At 36.7% G+C, this 21,868-nt stretch overlaps 2 protein-coding genes across 5 annotated transcripts in view; one reads left to right on the top strand and one right to left on the bottom strand.

The window, feature by feature from the left end:
• The window catches only part of LOC129946528 (uncharacterized), a 121,838-nt gene that overhangs the window by 61,699 nt on the left and 38,271 nt on the right, over positions 1-21,868 (top strand). The window lies entirely within an intron of this gene.
• LOC129944792 (uncharacterized) lies at positions 2,378-8,041 on the bottom strand. Its single transcript, XM_056054456.1, has one exon. The coding sequence runs from the start codon at positions 8,039-8,041 to the stop codon at positions 2,378-2,380; it is 5,664 nt and encodes a 1,887-aa protein (XP_055910431.1).

Here is a 21,868-nt window from a genome sequence, read left to right as displayed (position 1 = left end):
TGCTGATGTTGTAGGCACAGAGGATCTATTCTGCCTTGGGAGGGTAGGAAAATCATGTGTGCTCATGTAGTTAGGCACAGTTCTACTATGCTGGTTTGGCTGAGCGTGAGTCATTGCTGGACTTTTCTTGTATTTTGTTTTACCTCTTATTTCGAGGTATTTTACTCTACGGGGACAGCTGATATCAGTTGATTTGTGATTTCCCTTACAATTTGCGCATTTGAAAATGCCTGTAGAAGTGCACTCGGTAGTTTTGTGGGGTTGAGAGCAATTTGCACAGTAGGTTTTGATACTGCAGTTTTTCTCACCATGACCATACATTTGGCAATTTTGGCATTGAGTAATTTTATTTTTCAGTCTTCGTTGAAACTCCCAACGAACTTGAGTACGAAGAACGTGACGAATATTTTTTCTTAAGTCCGCAATTTTGACACTTTGCCTTTCAAGGAAAACTATATAAAACACTTCAGTATAATGGTCATAGTTCTTTTTAACCATTTTAATATCTTTGCATTGTAAGCCTAATTTAGATAGTTCGAATTTGAGAGTATCAATTTTTACTTCGTCTAACCCAAAGAGAACAACTTTGAACGCTCTTTCACTTTTGAGGTCGTGAGTGAAATATTGACACATCTTGTCTTTTAAAGCCGCGCAAACTAAATTAAAGGACGTTATGCATTCACAAAAAATTTTAATCCCAATGGATATTTTTTTTATAGAATAATTTTCTATTTTAAGTTCTTTCATTAAATTATGAACAAACTCTGTAGATTTTTGGAGTAGTTTAATAGGAGGGGCAATAGCTTTAGTGACATTTTCCGCCGGGGACATGTCATCATCATTCTCACCGGTGTCATCACTAGCACTTAACACTTGCAAGGGTTTCCAGTAATTAGTACTGGATGAATCACCTCGCTTTGACATTATTAAATTTTTTTTTTGCACTTTCGCGATTGAAGATCTAAGATCTTCGTTGCTTAGGCTGCGTAATCGCTTCGTTATTTTGGATCGGTTTGACTAGTTATAGAAGGAAAAATACGTCTTACTCATATAAGAGCGCAACGTTAACCGTTTTGTTTTTGTTTAATTTTCTTGGTTTAAGATTAAGTTTTCGTTATTTAGTATTAAAATTGATTTTAGGATCACTGATATCTTCGGATTTTTTTTTGCAGTATTTTAAGTATTAGAGAAATTGATTTTGAATCGTTAATGTTAAGCTTAGAAAATTGCTAAAAATGGCTTTGACATTTTACTAAATCATTTAAAACTTTGCGCCATTGGTTTTATTTAAAGTCTAGTAGCTACATGATTTTTGGTTAACATGATTGTGTTGCACTTGCATACACTCAATTTCCATTTCCCTCTAACTGAATATTCTTGTCCATTTTGACTTTTATCGTACGATACAAGCTTAGTGTATAGCTTTTAGTTGACATGTCAATAGACAGAATCTGAAAGAGTATTTTAAATTGTCCTGTGTATGTCAAAAATCGGAATTAAATTATAATTGACAACCTCTTGAACACATCCCCTTAATGATTGTTTATTTTATTTCTTTACATCAATCTTTTCATAAGAAAGTCATTCAGTCTCTATCATTATGTATAAAATACACACATTTTTATTTTCTTCTTTCATGTGTATATGAAATTAATTTCAATTTTCATTTAAATACATAACTCGTATTATGTGTACATAAAGTCATTTGTCGTCTTATCTGACAGCAACACAAAATGTTCACTCTTCGATGTAGTTTACTATACCTATGTACATGAAGTTGAAATGCAATTGAAATTGATTGTGTGAACGGACGAGCAACGAGCAACGAGCAACGACCGACCGACAACGCAACGACGTTTATCAACTGACAGGCTTTGACTTTTCTACCAATGTACAATTTACTGATACTGCACTGTATAGTGTATATTATGCCTGTGCAATTTCGAGTGCGCCATTTTTTTCTGTATTTTCTTCTTTTGATTTTTTGTGCTCTGCTCAGTTTTGTGACACAGAAAATGTCAACGTCAAAAGGGGCTTTTTGTGTCCCTGGTATAATATTTTACCCTACTCCTGGTGGCTAAGGAGGAATAAAATAAAATGAAAATGATGATTTAAAATGTACACACAATTGAGTTTTTTTTTTCTTTTCTTTCTGTTGAAAATCTATTCCATAAATTAGCAAAAATAATAGAACTCGCAATTGTACCTTTTACTTATTTATTTATCTTAGAAAAAATACAAAAACGAAGACTTTAAATTTCGTATTTTCTTCCGCTCATGTGGTCTCGTCGAACAAAAAGAATCAAATCGAAAAAAAAGAACGTTGGAACAATTTTTGTATTTTCCTTCTTTCTCTGGTAAGTTTTGTCGCTTTTCCTCATATCAGCTGGAGGTTCAAAAGTTCGCTGCTTGGTGGCGTTTTTGATGTGGTGGCAGTATTGCCAACACTCCCCTCCGGTACGACGACGTCCTTCGTTGGCTTACCATCCTTAAAAACATCAAGAACGGCTATTTTAACTGCTGGGCGAACGTAGATTCCAGAATTTGTCTGTACGGTGACTTGTCGGACTTGTCCACTATTCTTGCTGATGACTGTGTCCAGTATTCGTCCTTTCGGCCACAGATTTCTCGGGTTAGAATCATCTACGACGATAACAATATCTCCCTTCTCAATGGGTTTTGTTGGTGCATGCCATTTAGTCCTGCGGGTGAGAGTAGGAAGGTACTCATTGATCCATCGCTTCCAGAAGATATTGGCATATTGCTGTACTTTCATCCAATTTTTTCGCAAGAGTATTCCTTCTTCAGTTGGTATACTGTCAACTTTGCTTCCATCGGATGATCCAAGAAGGAAATGGTTTGGTGTTAACGCCTCATCATTTTCAGTCTCTACTGGAACGTATGTCAACGGATGGCAATTAATGATTCGTTCAACTTCGATCATCATGCTATGTAAAAGTTCATCAGATGGATTGCGTGTTGGCATAACTTGTTTCAGCACAGTTTTTGTTGCTCGAACCATTCTCTCCCAACTTCCTCCCATGTGAGGCGATGATGGGGGAATGAAAGTCCATTTTGTGGTAGAACAGGTAAATTCTGCAGCCAGGCTCTGTGATATACTTGCCGCTTGCTGAAGTTCACGGTCAGCTCCGTGGAAATTAGTGCCATTATCGCTGAAGAATTCTAATGGAATTCCACGTCTAGCTGTGAAACGCTTTATGGCCAATATGCAAGAATCAGACGAGAGACTGTTTGCCAGTTCGATGTGGATGGCTCGTGTTGTTAGGCAAGTGATAATCACACCCCAGCGTTTCTCAGTTCGTCTTCCGATTGCAACTGTCATTGGGCCAAAATAGTCGATTCCGGAAAATGAAAAAGGCCGAGAGAATGTTGAGAGCCTTGCTGCTGGAAGATCTCCCATTATCGGTGCTTGTGGAACTGCTTTCTTAATCTTGCACATCTGGCAGTTTTTGATTGCATGTTTAACAGCGACACGTATCTTTGGTATCCAGAACCTTTGGCGTAACTCATTTATTACTGTCTCATTATTCAAATGATGATATTGCTCATGATAGTGTTGAATAATAAGACCGGCGAGGTAAGTCTGTCTATCGAGAAGAATCGGTCTTTTCATGCCTAGTGATACCCCAACAGCAGCATCAATTCGTCCACGAACGCGAAGGATCTTGTCGTTGTCTAAATACGGTGAAAGAGTATAAATGTTGCTACTTGCATCAAGCCCTTTTCCCTCTTTATATGGTAAGTTGTCTTTGGCCTCGAGAATTCTTACTTCTTTGGTATATGATTCCAGTTGTGCTTGGCGATAAAGATAGTTTTCAGCTTCTTGGTACTCATCTTTCGAAATTATTCCCAAACGTTTTGGCACTTTGTTTCTTTTCGACCTGCAATTAAAAATAAATCTGAAAACATATACCTGAGATCGTAGTAGGCGTTTCCATTTTGAAAATCGTTTGACGTTTATGATGCATTCAGATCTATATTTATATTTGTCGATGAACAGATTACTCTTGACTTCTTCATCTGTTGTGATAGTCTTTGGGATGTCATCTGGCCAGTCTTCTTCTGGATGTTTTAAAAACGATGGGCCAAGGTACCACCGACTGGATGATTCGAATGTTGGACTTTTTTGCCATTTAGTACATTCATCTGCAACGTTCACTTTAGTTGGTATGTATCTCCAATCATTGATGTTCGTATTTTCAACTATTTCTCCCACACGAAAGGCAACAAATTGGCGATAGCGACGATGATCTGAACGTATCCAACATAAGACGGTGCGTGAATCTGTCCAGAAGTACGAACGTGATAATTTGATAGAATGGTTTTCTTTTATGAACGCGGAAAAACGACATCCAAGTCTCGCCGCTTCTAGTTCGAGTCGAGGAATTGAAACCAACTTCAGTGGTGCCACTCGTGACTTTGCTCCTACCAATCTGCATTCGACTTTGCCTCCTGAGCTCACCCTGATGTAAGCAACGGCGGCATACGCTTTGTCACTTGCATCGACAAATATATGCAATTGAGTTTCACTATCATCGTCAAATTTTAGTTTGTCCAAGTAGCATCTAGGAATGGAAATAATTTCAATTTGTTTCAGAAGCTTGATCCATCGTAGCCAACGCGTGAAGTGTTCATCGCCTATGGGTTCATCCCATTCAACTGGTGTTCTCCAAATGTCTTGCAGAAGTATCTTCAAGTAGATTGTGTAATTTGCTATCAATCCTAATGGGTCGAAGATTGACATTAGTACACGGAGCACTTCCCTCTTTGTCGGCCTGCGGTACGTCTGCAGCATGCCATTGTTGATTGGATTTAATATGAACTTGAAAGAGTCTGTGGAAGTGCACCACCACAAACCTAGTACCTTGGCTGTTTCAGCGTCGCTTATGTTGAGATTTCGTTGGCTCGTCGTTGAACTTTCTCCTAGTTGCGTTAAGACTTTGGATGAGTTGGAAATCCATTTGCCGATTTCGAAGCCACCGTGTTTATGAATCATCGAAACATCAGTTGCCAATTGAAGTGCTTCGGCCTCCGTATCAACACTTTCGAGCAAGTCGTCAACATAATGATTTGTTGTGATGCATCTTACAGCTCTCGGATAAGCTTCTTGGAACTCTAAAGCGTTCTTATTCTTTACGTACTGTGCAGAGGAAGGAGAGCATGTTGCACCAAATGTCATTACCTGCATGACATAAGTATCTGGCTCGTATTGGGAATCGTCTTGGGACCACAAGAATCGTTGGGCATGTTGGTCTTCATTTCTGATGAGAACTTGATGATACATCTCACGAATATCACCACATATGGCAAATTTTCTTTCTCTGAAGCGGTAGAGGACTCCCATCAATGAAGTCAGCTGGTCAGGTCCTTTGAGTAGAACCGAGTTCAACGAAACTCCGTTAACCTGGGCTGCCGCGTCCCAGACTAGCCTTATCTTTCCCGGTTTGTTAGGGTTCGTGACTGGGAAGATAGGCAGATACCAAATGCGGGAATGATCTTCGTGTAGTTCTTCTGGGGTCAGCTTCCGAATGTATCCTTTAGAAAGGTAGTCGTTAATTTGGTGTTTTAAATTCTCTCTCAATGACGGTTCACGTCTTAATTTCTTTTGTAGGCATTCAAATCGACGAATTGCCATTGGCCGACTATTGGGAAGTTGCACGTGATCGTACTTCCAGAGCAACGATGTTTCGAAGTGGTTGTTCACACGTTTGGTTTCTGACTCCAGGATATGAAGGGCTCGTTTGTCTTCATTTGACATTGCTGTTTGAGGTTGAACTGGAACTATTCCAAGACTCTCCAATGAAAAGAAATCTTTGAGCATATCGCTGAGTTTGATGTTTGTGCTTTGTTCACATTCGCAATGGTGGAAGCTCTCATGGGTGTGATTGTCGACCTTTGGTGGCAGTTTAGTACTGGTTTCGTTTTCGTAGGGACCATAGACAACCCAGCCCAGACGAGTCTTCGTAGCCAGTGGGTCGTTGCGCCCACCATCCTTGAATTTCAGTGGTAATCCTAAGTTGGCATTGTCGAGGCCAATTAAGATCCTAGGTGTTGCCTGCTCATAAGGTTCGATCGGGATTCCTTTCAAATACGGATAACGTTTTACCAAGTTGTCCATGCAGATTGTCTGAACTGGTAGGTCAAGCGACTTTACAGTATGGATGTTATTTAAACGATATTTCTTCGTGCTGTTCATCCCAGACACACTCAAGGATACGATCTTTGAGTCCTTTTCCATACGGTGCGTATTGCCAGTCCATTTGAGGCAAAGTGGATCTGCTTGTCCATGGATTCCTAATTCTTTCTGGAGTGCGTCATCCATCAATGAAAGCGAAGACCCTTCGTCAAGAAAGGCATAAACTTTGACTTTGCCGTTTTGCCCATGGATAATGATTGGAAGGACGCGGAACAGAACTGAAGTTGCCTTGTTTTGATGAGCATTGCATTGTGCTACTGAGGATGCATCGTTCTTTGGGTTGTGAAGTAGCTTATGGTGGCGGAAATAGCAGCCGTTGACTCCGCATTTAGAGTTCACTGAGCATCTTGATTTCGGGTGGAAATGCAAGCACGTTCTGCAAAGGTTGTTTTGTTTCACAGCATTCCACTTCTCATTCAGAGTCATGGTGTTAAATTGTTGGCAGCTTTCAATTTTGTTACATTGCTGTTGGCATATACGACAAGTTTTTATTTTCTGCGACTTCTCTTCGTTGTGTATGTTGACATGACCTTTTTCACCCCGTCTTTCTGCCTTGGTATTTACATTAGGACTTGTGAATGTGACGCGGTTTATAGTTCTGGAGAGTTTTGTTAGCCAGTCACCAAATGTGATGAGATTAACATCGCGTAGAGATTCCATATGTGATGCCCATTGTAGTTTTATTGTGGGTGGGAGTTTCTCGACGAGGGCACGCAACACTGATGGGTTGTACAAATGATCGAACATGTCACAGGCTTCCATTGTTGAACATATGTTATCGACAGCTAAGGCAAATGGGATGATAGACTCCAGTTTATCGGCTCTTGGGGCTGGCTCATTCTGCACTCTTATTATGAGTGAGTCTAAAACTACTTCGGGTCTGCCATAAGTCTCCTTGAGGGTCTCGATTATTCTAGGAACATTTTTTGGTTGTGTCAGTCTACTGCGGACGGCTTCATATGCGTTGCCTTTCAGGCATTTTTGCAAACGCAAAAGATTTTCAACCTGATTGAAACCGCATGAGAGCGTTGTGCCTTCGAACATGGTGATAAAGATGGGCCATTCTTCAGAACGTCCAGTGAATATAGGTAGTTCATTTGGAAGTGATTGTCTGGCGGCAAGTTGGTAGGCAGTTGGAAGATTTGGTTCAAAATAGTGATTCCCTGAAGGATTGAGATGATTGTTTTCTCGTTGTCTCAGATGTTGACGTTGAGATTCGTTGTTATGGCATTGTTCGTAAGAACGGCCGGCATTATAATCTCCACTATTCTGGTTTGAGTTCGCGAGCGATGTTTGCAGAGGTTGTGGCTTCTGACATTTGATTACTTCGTGGTGGAATTCCATGCTCAGTTGAGTTGCAGTACGCGCAGGTTGTGGCAATTTCATTACCCCTTTGTCATTTTGCTTTTCATTTGCAGCTTTTGGTTCTTTTTCCAACCAATCAGTAACACGTTCTTTTGCCATTATCTGTGTTTCTACAGCGTCATCTTCTGCCTCCGACTCGCTGCTGAAATTCATTAAGAGTTCGAAACGTTTATCTAGATATTCTTTATCTAACTTTGCTTGACGTTGATGCGCTTCTTTCTCTCTCTTGTCTGACAGTTCTTTTTCTTCTTCCAGTCGTTGAAGTGCCAAATTATGGCGATGTCGTCTTGAACATTTAGATGATGATCCCTTCGTTTGAGCCTTAGATCTTATGGATTTGCCGTCCTCATCATGATTGTTGAAACATTCTTGACATATCCAGTCCTCCTTCTCGATCTCTGAAGTCACCTTTACACATGTGAAATGATACCACTTATCGCATTTATCGCATTGTACCATTTCCATGCAATCTTTTTGATCGCATAACTTACAGGAATGGCCTTCAAAGTGATTTTTTTCTTTGCTCATTTTAAAATTGATTCTCGATTGTTCGGCGTTTAATTAAGATTTTCGACGAATTTAAGGAAATTTAAAGAAATGTTGAAAATCTATTCCATAAATTAGCAAAAATAATAGAACTCGCAATTGTACCTTTTACTTATTTATTTATCTTAGAAAAAATACAAAAACGAAGACTTTAAATTTCGTATTTTCTTCCGCTCATGTGGTCTCGTCGAACAAAAAGAATCAAATCGAAAAAAAAGAACGTTGGAACAATTTTTGTATTTTCCTTCTTTCTCTGGTAAGTTTTGTCGCTTTTCCTCATATCAGCTGGAGGTTCAAAAGTTCGCTGCTTGGTGGCGTTTTTGATGTGGTGGCAGTATTGCCAACACTTTCTTAAAGCATCCCTTTTGTTAGAACTTAGAAGAAAAAAAAAAAAAAACAAAGTGTAAAAGTTTGTCGTTGGACTTGTCTTCTTTATTTCAATTCTCTGATTTTTTGTTATTTACACAACAAAGTTTTAAAGCATCAAAGAAATGAATAAAAAAAAAAGATTGTCAAACTCTTATAGACATTAAAAAAACACACAGAGGAAACAAAAAATTCTTTTTCGTTGTCATTAGAAAAATTATGTAGAAAATGTCAAATGGGGCCGCTGACAGAATGGCCCACATAAGTGGTGTAGGTATTACGAGTATATGGCACCAGTACCAACCAGTACACCATCATTGTGACAAACGATGTACTGTCAGTTTGTAATCCACAACAGGGGAATTTATTTTGTGTTCATTTCGAGACATTCCCAATCATCGTCACCTCGTTCTGATAATCCGATTTAGAGCCAAAACACAATGAGAAAATCTACGACAACGGCAGTCGAGTCGACTCGACATCGGCAAAAGAACTACTTTTATTTTGCTCCCTTACGGTTTAGGCATTGCTGAGCTGATGGAGGTGGTGTTAGCGCGCCCCAATAACTGTTTTGTGCCTCACTAAAAGGGGCTACCTTCTAGAAATGTATCATTGTCGTATCGAAGCATAACGTTATATATTCATGTAGGTTTGTATGTTTCGTGTAAACCTCGAACTCCAACCCCAACTCAACCCAATGTGGTGTGTGTAGTCCATAGAGTGCGAAGTGCTAGATGCAAATGTCATACGGGTGTAATTTTGTTTCCATCGATTTTTCATCCTTATTTTTTTAAAGTACTAGATGTCAACCGATTTTTATATTTTGCAATGCTGTAAATGTAGGTAAAAGAAGAACGGTTGTGTAATGGTAATGGTGTAGGTAGGGTTAGGGCGGAAATAGGAAGGCAAGGGATATCTGTCAGTGGAGTTCGTTAACGGAAACAGTATGGCATTTACAAGGAAATCAATTTTCGAACAGGATTTTGATGATGATGCGGTGAGAATTGAGATAAGAACGCATTGGATGTGAGGGTGGTGTAAGGCTATACCTACAAAAAATACATATTATATCTATATGTATATTGAATTCAGGACTTGAAAAGGGAAAGAAAATTCTCGGTTGGTAATTGATTGTAATGTAAATAAAAGATATATAAAATGGTTGACAAATTAACGTCTACATGAATACATATGTTAGTATGTATGTATTTTTTATATTTACAGAATTGAGTGACGCAAATTTTAACATTTTATAGGGATTAGTACGTAATTAAGTGGAACAAACATTGGCATGTGAATTAAATGTGATTAAAAAGGCTTAGGGATTGGGTACCCGCACTCACATAGTGCCGTTTGTTTTTATTTTCTATCTTGCTTAGGAAAAACAAAAAACTAACTGAGCAACTGATAGTTACAAGTGGCTTTGGAAAAACATCACTGGTATTAATCGATATCGATAAGATAATCGATAAGAATGCAACGAACGGAACGGGAAAAAATATGGCAACTTTGAACATTTCCTTGTGTCAGATCCGTTGACTTAAAAGATGTCAAAACACATAGAATTGCTAAATCTGTCATACAAAAACGAATCATTGGTTCAACTACTTTTGACGCATTGTGTACACCGTTCACTTGAAGCAATGGTTTTGAAACATCACGCGTTATTAAAATCTAGAAGCAACATATTTTTTTCGTGGGAAAATGGTTCAGCCCTGGGGGGCCTACTCTGTATTTCGTTTCGAAAGTCAATCCTATTCGAAAGTGCTTTTGATTTTGTACTCTGTAAAACTTTCGAAACGGAAAAAATAGTACTTAATACTTTTCCATCTTACGGATTAGTTTTTTTCGAGTCTCGAATTATTTTTCATGAGATCTGTCAAATCAAGAAATGAAAACAAATAAAAAACAAAGTGGATAAACAAATTATTGTTTTTAAAAAAAGAATTTTTGCTATAATCAAAAAGAAATGGATTCAGATGCTCTTTGGATGGACGCAGAAAACAACGAAGAACGGATTGAACAATTCATTATTCAGAAGAAGAATTAAAAGTTTCCTAGAGTAAAATAAAAATATTATATTGCATTTCTTTGTAATTGAAGCATCTCTTTTTTCAACTCAAGCTTGGAAAGTTTTAGCTTGTTTTTTTTTCGCCATCATTTCTATTTCGGTGCTCAAATTGTCCTTATCCAATTTGATTTAAAAGAAATCATAGTTCCTTTTTTGATATTTTGCATTTATTGCCAAATTTTCGTTCATGTCATTAAACATGCGACATGATTTTTTTTGATATTCCATTTGGTTTTAAAAGGTTTTCCTTGTCCTGGGGAGTAGACCAAGTTGATGCTCTGCCTCCTTGAGGTGCTGGAACTGGAATATTACACTCGTGCTCCTCGATGTCCACTGGCTCGGTTGATTCAGCTACTACTTGTTCACGGTCAGTATTGTCCGTGAGGACACCGAAAACACGAGCTGTCGATATTCCGCTTATGGACTCGTCCATTTTTAATAATGTTATTACCAGCTCTTCTGAAGGGGTGAACGAGCAGTTCTTCGAAGGTCCACCTTTTTTCTGAGCCTTTATATAAGCTTTATGATCTGCCCATACCTACAAAAATTTTTGATTTATTTATTTTTAATTTTTAAAGATAGTTTTGGCACTTAAACTTACTTTTTTCCAGGCGAATCCATCCCGCATCGGTGGTCCTTCTGTTTTCAATTGTGACGAAAGCCACAAATTGTTGGATGTTTGCTTGGCGTCCGGAGTTTTGAAATGTCCCTTGGCCAAATCAGGATGAGCACACATAAACTCCACCAACATCTCAAACTGTTTTTGCTTTGTATGCACATTTCTTTCCCTGTAATTCAACTTATTTGCTTAAATTGTTATTATAATTAAGATTTTCCAAAAAAAACTTACATTTTAAGACTTTCCTTCTCAATTTCGTTATCACATTAGCTGTAGAAACAAATTTGCCATATTAGAATGCTTTTGACATTTAAAAACGTGTTGCCAGGTATGAAAATTCCATTTCGGAATTGTCATTCCGAAAGTAGTAGATTTCATTCCGCTTTAGTAATAGAGAGTACAAAATATTCGTTTTCGTTGGTTCTTTTTAATCACAGATGCCAGTTCCAATTGTATCTTTTCACTCAGCTAATGGTAAACCTTGGTCCCAAAAAGTGAACATTGTGGAAGCCAAACATCTCACCACTAAAATTCGAAGGGCCCATCGGTTTTGTGAACTACACTCTTTGTGTTATTTTTCCCCTTTTTTCCTCAACTGATAAAATACGGTACCTTGCGGCGGAGGCGGACTCCTTTCACGCTTATCCTGGGTAAACCGTGCTTCTGTTCTGCTTATACCCTTAACTTTTCCACAAAATCAACTCAATATCAAAGCAATACTCAACAAATGAAAAACACTGTTATGGTATCCCGTTCCTTTGCATACACATTTTCCTCGCTTCGTCACATAATTCCAGAATCCCAGCATAGAAGGATACCCGAGACAAGCTTTGCTATTTTTGCATTCCTTATATTGCGTATTTGTGACGCTGATAACCTTCTTTACGCTGCAACGCAACAAAACATAAAATACTGAATGAGTAGTATACCTGCGTTATGTCCGCCCGGTTCTGCAAGAACTTTTATTTTTGCTTTACACAAAACTACCCTACATATAGATATACAGATAGTCGCATAGCTGTGTAGCTGACAAGCGCACATTTCTTCTTGTTTTTACGTAGGAACGTAGGTCTGTTCAATGTTCACTCTTTATACAACAACAACTAAAATAGAAAGCGAAGAGAAATGGAGAATACGGTCAAATGAAACATGCATTACGGCACGTAACAAGAAAGGATTATAAAACCTTCATCGACTTTATAGTTTTGTATAGTTCCCTACTCTCAAACCTTATACATACCGAATCAACCACCCCACAAAAGCCTGAGGACATGATCCGCACATCAGGACAGGACAGCAAAGGACAACAACAAAAATCTTTGTTGCACATTTTCATTTATGTTCCTATGTAAACGCACGCAGTGCAGCACAATACACAGCAACAACAAAAAAAACCCAACCACCCGGTCCGTGCGCTTTGCTCGGTTCTTGTTTTGGTTTCAACAACACCACCACACGGCATGCACCAGAATCACATCACATGACCGTACCAACCAACCCGGTCGCGTTCACCTTTTTTCCGATTGCATTTCCTATTTCGATGTGAATTTTGCGCGAAAAGTGTAGAGTGTAGAGTGGGTGTAGAGCGGATATGGGTGGTGGTGGTGGTAATTCGTGTAGCACGGTGGTTGGGTGGGACAGTTCTATAGCACGATGGATTAATTCCTTTTCATTCATACTTACACACGTATCTATATGTATAGGTATACACTGTGCGATTTCAACATCATTTAGTATCAACATGTTGCTACGCAAGTTGCCGCAAGAAATAAATGATATACATATAAATAATAAAAGGGAAGATAAAAATAGTTTGAATGCGTTGCTGCATAATATTTAATCAAACTTGTCCATCACAATAAAAAAGCAATACTTTTCAAAAGGACGCACGTCAACGTTATTACACTAAAGCTCAAGTGAAATGAATCATCTTTCATCCATCAGTTTCACTTGCTGGCTGAACACAATAGACAACTTTAATCGCAGCAGTCGCAGTTGCTGTCAAAATATTGAATATACACACAAATTCTATTCAGCTGACACAATGCAACAACAACTTTTGCGTCGTATCATTCTTGACGTTTGACAGTTTCTTGTAGGAATGCATTGAGATCGACTTAAAGTGATCTTAAAATGTTTGTATATTTTTTGTTAGCAAATGAGTTTAAAGCTTCGATTACACTTGCATCACTGTATTATGTTCCAGTTGCAAAATTTGTGGAAATGTTTTTTTTTGTCATACATTTAAAAGATCCCCACGTACATAAGTCTACGAGAACTCCTCTTTCTGTCAGTTCTAGTCCGATGCTTTTCTTCCTGCTAGTTTATATTTTGAATTAAAAAAAAAGCAAGTTATCTTTTGACAGTTGACTTTATTAACCAAGATTGAGGTATGACGTTATTTTAAGCAGCACCATATGTATCGAGTTTATTAAACCAATCCGTTGTCCCTGATTCATGTAAGCGGAATACATGCTTTTGTTTGTTCTTCTTTGACAGTTCTTCTCACTAACATGACAGATGCTTCCACTACTCCATTATTTTACTTTAAAATGATTGATTAGATAAGATTATATTTTTATTTCTCAATAATAAAGTTTACAAAATGACGTCAAATTTTAATAAACAAAAAGTTATGGGTGTGGAATTGCCGTCTGCCCGATTGATTCGTTAAACATTTTGTAAGTATGTATTATAAAACAATAAATTTAAAGTAATTTAAATGAAAATTAAAACTTCTAATTAAGAATTTTATAATTAAACAAAAAACAAAATAGAGAAAAAAACAAGAGAAATTTAAATTTTGGATCTTTTACCAGAAAAAAACAAACAAAAATTTAACATCGTGATTAAAAGTACCTGTCGCAAGAACATGATGTAACTACTAAGTAAATTCAGTATTTATGTATGTAGTGTTATATTTGAGTGCATCTTTTAGATAACTGTTAAGGGCTACCTAATTGGAACCATTCAATATGGTTTTAGTTTGTTCCATCGTCAAAGTCAACTCACCGAAGTAATTACATCTTAAGTCTCTGTAGATAGGGCATATTGCTAAAAGGTAAAAAGTGTCCATTTAAATTAAGCATATCACATCTAGCTCTGCAAATTAAAGAAATCGATTGGATGTTATTCGAATCGTTAAAATAGTTGTTGCAGTTTAGGTTAAAGCTGAGCTCTGGGTAGATCGATCTGTTGATAGAGTTAGTAGCTTATTGGACGCATTCGTTGTGCTGATGCGTGTCGTGAAGCTCGAGTAACTTATACAGATTTTGCTTTAATTCAGTCCGGTCTTCGTATTGCAAGTTTAAGTTGAACCCACATTTATCAGACAGAGTTTTCCACTCGTGCACCCATTCCACCTTCCTGTTTATTACAAACTTCGTAAGAATATTGGATATTGGACAGAGCGCATAATTTATTCAAAGACCTTGTATTTCGCGGAGGTCTTAATTTCATTGTTCCCGATTATATCTTTCCAGGAGGAATTTATAAGCATTTTAGCGGAAACTAGTTTTTTTCCCAAGGTGGACAGAAAACTTCATGTTTAATCAATTAATTCACCTTCTAGAAACCATTTTTCGCCGTTTCCCAATTTTGTTATAAGTATTGAGTTTTTTGATCATAAGTTGAAAACTCTGTGGAGATTCAGCAAAACATAACGATGTCTTCAGCATAAAGAAGCAACTTTATTCTTATTTCTGCTACACATACTCCAGCAGGTAGATGAGAAGAAATATCGTCAAATTATAGTGAAAACAATATTGCACTCAGAAGACAGCCTTGCTTCACTCCTGATGTCGAGTATTTTACTACATATTTCTGAGGACTTTTAACAGTTTCATAGACAATCTTTCTGTGACAGTTCGTAGAACAATGTATTGCGATCAATAGAGTTAAAAGCTGCTTTAAAGTCGACAAAAAACATGTACAGTTTTTATTTTGTTTCAGAAAATGTTGGGCAATGGTCGTCACAGTGAAAACGTTGTCTATCGTTAAGTAGCCTTTACGATACTCACTCAATTCTTCGTTTCTTTCTATACATTCGTTTATTCGATTAAGTTGAATTGCAGAGAAAATGTTTGCTGTTGAGTTCATGAAAGATATACCCCTGTAGTTACATGCCAAATTAACATCACCTTTTTTATAGATCGGGTAGACTACAGCATCTTTAAATTCCTGAGGCACTATGCCGGTTCTGAAGATGAAATTTAAGGCGTCAAGCATATGCGTAAGGAACTCGATAGGAGCATTTTTGTAAAATTCGTTAGGAATTCGATCAGGACCAGATGCTTTTTTGTTTTTAGAGCTATACCGGCACAATTGTAGCTCATTTAGAGTTATTTCCCTATCAAGTAGATCATCTTCGACAAGTGGTTCTGTGTAGTGAAAGTTGTGCTTTTCCAAGTAGCATGAATTCAGCAATATTTTGAAGTGTTCGGCCAGTTTTCCGGCCGTTAAGTGTATCCCACAAACGAAGTCTAGGCCTTTTAGTGACTTTATTTTCTTCCAAAAACCTTTGGTATCTCTTGTACAAGAGAGCTCTATAGCTATTGCATTGTAGTAATGTTTGCGGTTATAAAGGCTAAAGGCATAGTTCTTTATAATTTTTATTTGCGGTGATATATTTTCCTCTTAAGGTTTCGTTATGATCAATGGTGTTCCTTAATTTTCTAAGCAGATTAAATGATATCTCTCTTGCGGTGAAGAATTCTTGGTCGAGCCACTTTTGACGGTAGGTTTAAGATTTTGATGAGGTAGAATTTATGAGTACGACTTCTTTTATAGATTTGTTTAAAAAACGTATTTTTTCCTCGTTTCGAAGTTCCAATGTAGTTAAAAAGGTTATGTTGACCTGGTTCAGTAACTTTGCTGCATACATTTCTTTTGAACTATCTTCCCAGATTGTCCAGAGGGATTGTTTAGGCTGAGTTCTACTAAAAATTTATTTGGTCAGAGAATGTTTTTACTCCTACTTCGAAAGACGATATGATTTTTATCCATTTACCTGAAATTGCGCAGAAATCAATTACTGACTTTCCTGATCCTCCAATGAATGTAAATTCTCCTAGTGAATCATTTTTACTACAGCCAATAAGAATAAAAAGATCGTTTGTTTGACACATTTCCATAAACAGTCTAACATTTCTGTTGACTGTTTGGTCTTTAGAATTTCGTGTTTTTGCTATATATATGTGCCTAAAAAATTATTTTCATCCGAGACTGTCTGTTTATTTCATATCCGAGCATTAACGTCACCGACAATCATCGAGCGCATTGAAATCATTATCCCAGAAATTTCAATTTAGATGCGTGGTTGTTGATTACAAGTACAATACATCTTTGATCATTTACTACTTTAAAGTTGCCACTGACATTACTTTTAAAGCCAAACTAAGATCCACCTATCGCTTTAACAAAAAATTCTCTATTTGTTCACTTATTAAAAAAGTCTCAAAAAGAAAAAAAACATCATGTTCTTTTACAAATTTAAAAAAATCTGCAAATAATAATTTGTTACCTAAACCAGCTACGTTATAAGAAACTAGTTTAATTTTACTTTTATTATATTGTTCATTTTCAAAATTCTTAATACTACTACTTGCTTGACAGACGGCAACGCTGTTTCAATTGTTTTTCTGCTCCTTCTGGTTCTGCTTCTGCTGCGAGGTTGTAGATGGCGCGGGCTTTGATCGAGAATTGTTTACAAAATCAAAATCGCCTTTATTTATACCACCAAACATATAGTTAATTACCTCCAAACCATGATTGTGTGAAAGAACTGTCAAATGTAAATTTCAAACAAAATTATAGATACCATATTTAGAAATATGTGTGCACTATAAAATTGAGAATTTAGTATTTCCTCATACATTCAATCTTTTAGCAATAATGAAATCACAATTTTATTTAATATTTCACATCGTCCATTAATTAAAATTCTGTCATTCGTTATTAAGTTGTAAGGAAATTATGTAAGGATAGTTATTCATGAACAAAAAAATGTAAATATGAAAACAGTAGAACATTCTTATCTGTGCGATTTTTATTTTATTTTTATATTTAGGTATATTATGTCCAGGGCCTGACAATGGCAGGCAGACAAAGTTGATTAATTTTTAATGAAACCCATGTATCTACATTATGTTGGGTATTTGGTTGGTTGATTTTATTACCGAGCTAAATTAGGATATAATTGTTTTTAAATGACATTATGACTTTGTGTTCTTGTACTTTAGACTACATATACGAGTATGTGTGTAGGTACATTCATACAAAGCCGAGTACATTTATGCATATTTTATATTTTACTTTTGGTACATTCTCTCTTCACCCAATAGGTTTATACATAATAGTGCCTACCCTGCAAAGCCAGATTTTCAGAATGACAGATGGACAGGGCTAAGGACATGAATATGTCATGAATTAAATTTATGAAAATTTTAGGTTTTTAATTTTGTCTCATGGATTATTTGGTTAATAAAATGTGCAGTAAAGTTTATAGAACGCTTTGAGCCTAAAGTGCTTTTGTGGAACAATATAAGGAATTTCTGGTCAACAAACATGTTTTTAAAGTCTCTAAATTTCGTGAGCTAAGAATGCATAGGCATACGTTACAGTTTATAGTTATTGAAGAAAACAAACAGAACTTATTGTTGTGTTGACTTTAGATTTTTTATACTCAGGTTTTGTTTTGTATTTTAATGCCTTGAAGAATCAAATGAAGTAGAACGCTGTCAAAAAAGTTCATATTTCTCTGGATACATTTGATTTTAATATTTCACTTAATTTTATTTTAAATTTTCGTTTTACGTTTGTTTTTTTTTTTTAATATAAAAAATTTAATTAATTTGAATTTCATTGACAATAGTTGATTCCTTGAGTTTACATGTGCAAGTCCAAATCATAGTATTTAAAGCCTTTCCTTTTAAAAGTTGAAAGGATAAAAAGTATTAATCAGAATGTACACAATAAGCCCGGACTCCGACTGTCAACAGCTTCTTCTTTTAACTACAGTTTGACTTTTGAATATCTATCCATGTTTATAAGGTATGTTCGTTTACTTTTTATTTTTTTTTAATGAACAATTAGATATGTCTTTCTCCGTTGTTCGTTCACTTCTTAATTTTTGAACAGAACAATAAAAATATTTATCTCTCCGTGAACTGTCAATTACCCTTATTGCGGTAGTCGTTGAACGACATATCAAAACACGTCAAAAGAATTTGAAATTACGTATGGCGTTTAATGTCAATTGGCGTTTTTGTTTATGTGGAATGCATTCATTTAGTGACATTTGTCTTAATGCAGGTATTTTTCGTATTATGTAAGTCGTTTTGAAAACAACAACGTCTCTTAAAAAGCCAAATTTCGAGGTTCACAAAATTGCAAACGACACGGAGCTTAAATTAATCTCAAAATGTAGGTTTTTTTCTTTTGTTTTTTATAATTGTTATACAAAGTTGTTTTAGGGTAAAAGTTACGAGTCAAAAATGAAAACCTCGCAAAATTTAAAAAGAGGTGCAATCGCAAATCAAGAAACAAAGTTGGGGTGGGAGTCCTTGGCAAAGGAGCTAAATTGCATTGGACCACCCACACGAAATGGAAAGGAATGGCAGAAAGTAAGAAATTGTCAAACTTTTGATTAAAGAATTAAAATGCTTATTTAGGTTTGGTTTGACGACAAATTCAAGGTCAAACAAAAGCTGATATTCAACAAAACAGAAATTGAAGCCACAGGTAGAGGAAGTTTCAAACAAAAATGTTTGAATGACGTTGAGGAAGCGATTGCAAGGCTTTTGTCGTTGCATGATATTGTTTTGCGTTTCATAAATTGGTTCTCTGTTCGTCCACACCAATCAAAGGAATCATCGCTTCAACTTTAAACGACGCCGACGATCTAATTTCGGGGGCGCTGGCTGAAATTCTAAATGAATCAAATGTCAATGAATCGACGACCAAAGCTGCTCAACTTTCTGCACCTCCATCACCACATGTAAACATTGAAGAGGACTTAAGAGATGTGAGACAAAAAACACCAAACGCACCAAAAGAAAAGTTCCAGTAAAAATTTTGTGAGCACAACTACGAGTACTTTGAATCAGGCAAATCCATTGGGTTAGCTGTGGATCGAATCTATCGCCTCTGCAAAACTAAATCTTTCTTTCTTCGTTTTTCCTCTTACTGTTCGTCATCCTCACTGCTGCTCCATACAAAAATAGCTAGCCACACTATACATTCTTTTAAAAATTTATATTTGTAAACAAAAATTTCACAAAATAACAAAAACAAAATTAAATTAATTAAAATGTCTGTGTCAAAATGTCAGCTGTTTAATTGGATCGCATTTGGAACTTAATAGCGACGAGAAGTCTGGCGTTTAAGCTACGCAATACTGATTTAAAAACGACACGACTACAAAAACGACAATTGGCGTTTTAGTAAAACGACTATCGCAATAAGCGTTGAATATTTGTAAAACCTTAATGGCTGAATCACAAACCCGCTTCAGCTTCGACTTCGTCTGCGTTACGGTGCGCCTACTTCGAGGTTCCTTTGAATGACATTTCTATTATTTCATCCCTCCAAAGAGCAAATATTTGTTTATTGACATTTTTTTACAGCTGTTGAGCTGTCAGACAAAGCAAATGTTCAGATAATTGAACTAGAGCTTCCGTTTGAAGTCACATTACGTTACATTACGTTCTTTTCCTTACGACTGTCATGCATTGAATTCCTATGGCTGAACTTGTAAACTTCAGGTGAAGCCGAAGCTGAAGGGTGTTTGTGATTCAGCCATTAAGTTTTTACAAATATTGACATTAGTGCTCTTAAAGTTAAAGAAAATGTTGACAGTAATCGTGTTAAGTACCGATACCTACAATTTTAAGTAAAGTAAGGCAAAATGAATGATGTGAACTTTGATACCATAGATAGGTAGTTATTAATATATATTAAAATTTGTATTTTATGACTTAACATAAAACAAAAATTGAAATGTTATCATCTGATATAAAATATACGTATAGGTATGTCGGTGTATTTACTTAAGGCAGCTTATTGCTTATACCTACTTTTAACAGCAAGCGCAGAAGTCAACTCCCAAACACATTTTCCTATTACCATATCTAGGTAGGTAGTTAGGTAGATATAGATACCTACAATAGCTCATAAATTTCCCTTGTCCTTTTTATTGCGTACAAACAGAACAAAAACAAAAACTGATGGTACCTATCTATCTAGTTTTTCTACACTACGTGTTCGTAGCACCTCTAAAATTTTCCTCGCACCGGTTTCTACTATAAAACACATCAAAAACAATACCTTCATATGTAGTGTTGGTATATGGCAGATACATATCCCATTACCCATCTGCGTTCAAATCCCTGGATTCATTAAATTGAAGAACATACCTATGTATGTCTACCCAATTTGCTACACTGCTTTCCATAATTCCCGGGATATACATACATACATACATATAAATATATCCAACAAAATATTCTATTCAAACAAAAGACAGATCCAAGAGAGCGAATATATAGACTGATCCAAACATCATCGCCGCCGCCGCCGCTGCCGCCGAGTGTGCCTGTGCATCCAGTGCGCTGCGCTGAATGATGAAAATCTCTCCAGGACCAGCGTACGATACGTACAAGTACAACGTACGGGTCCAGGCCAAGCAAAGCCAGGGCAGGCTATGCAAAGACACATGACTTTTCCTCTAATCGACGACAGCGACACCCACTATAATCAACCACACTGTGCTCTTTTAAGTTGCCCGGCGAATATTTTTGTCTTTTGCTTTGCATCTTTATTGTATAGGTTAGGGTGCTGCTGCTGCTGCTTTTGCTGCCATGCCACCCGCCTTATCAACTACTCACTTCCGCCGCAGTCTTCCAATAGAGCACATTTTCAAGTTTGTCTACTTTCATCTTTTCTTTTTGTGTTTAGCACCTTCTTCTTCTTTTTCTACTTCGTCATCGTCTTATCCGGAACCGGATGTTAAACATTTTATAGAGATAAAGAAAATTTTCAAAAAAAAAAAAACAAACAGAAGAAAACATCGTGTGATGTGATAAATACTTTGCAAAGCGTTTGTAAAAAAAGGAGCAACAAACAATGCGAAAGAGGATATGAAAGAAAAAGAAAGTATATCCATTACCGACAATTGCATTATGTATAATACTCGTTTATTCTATAAAGCACACACAAAAAGAAACACCCACATACATACCTACAAACAAAAAAACCCAAAATAAAAGCAGAAGTATGGAACCTGAACCTGCTGACTGGGAAAAGAGAACAACCCATTTTCATTTTCCGCATCTTACAGAATGTGCACTAAAATTGTAAGGTATTGGAAAATCCTTGAAACACGCTACAACAAGTCGATGTGTGCCTGTGCCTGTGCATGTATGTCCTTTGCTTTTTCCTCATTCGACTCGCAAGTCGCAACTCGTGCTCGTGCTCGTTTTCGGCAAAAAATAAGGCGTCCGCAAAAGAGAGGATTTGTTGAAAAATACCCAAAACCCGTGGCTTTGTTGAACATACGTACAATGTACATATATGTATATGTAGGTATCCAAAAACCAGTGCTCTCGTGAGTTCAAATCCACGCAAAGCCTTTATTCAACGGGCTTTTTGTTATTGTTGTTGTAGTACTCGTAGTTGTTGTTTCTTT

The sequence above is a fragment of the Eupeodes corollae genome, chromosome 2 (genome assembly GCF_945859685.1).
Source record: "Eupeodes corollae chromosome 2, idEupCoro1.1, whole genome shotgun sequence".
Lineage (NCBI taxonomy): Eukaryota > Metazoa > Arthropoda > Insecta > Diptera > Syrphidae > Eupeodes > Eupeodes corollae.
Note: the sequence above shows the minus strand (reverse complement) of the source record. Positions and strands in the feature narration are given on the sequence as shown.

Excerpts from the sequence above, each read along its gene's own strand:
- LOC129944792 (XM_056054456.1), bottom strand. The coding sequence starts at position 8,041 with ATGGTACAATGCGATAAATGCGATAAGTGGTATCATTTCACATGTGTA.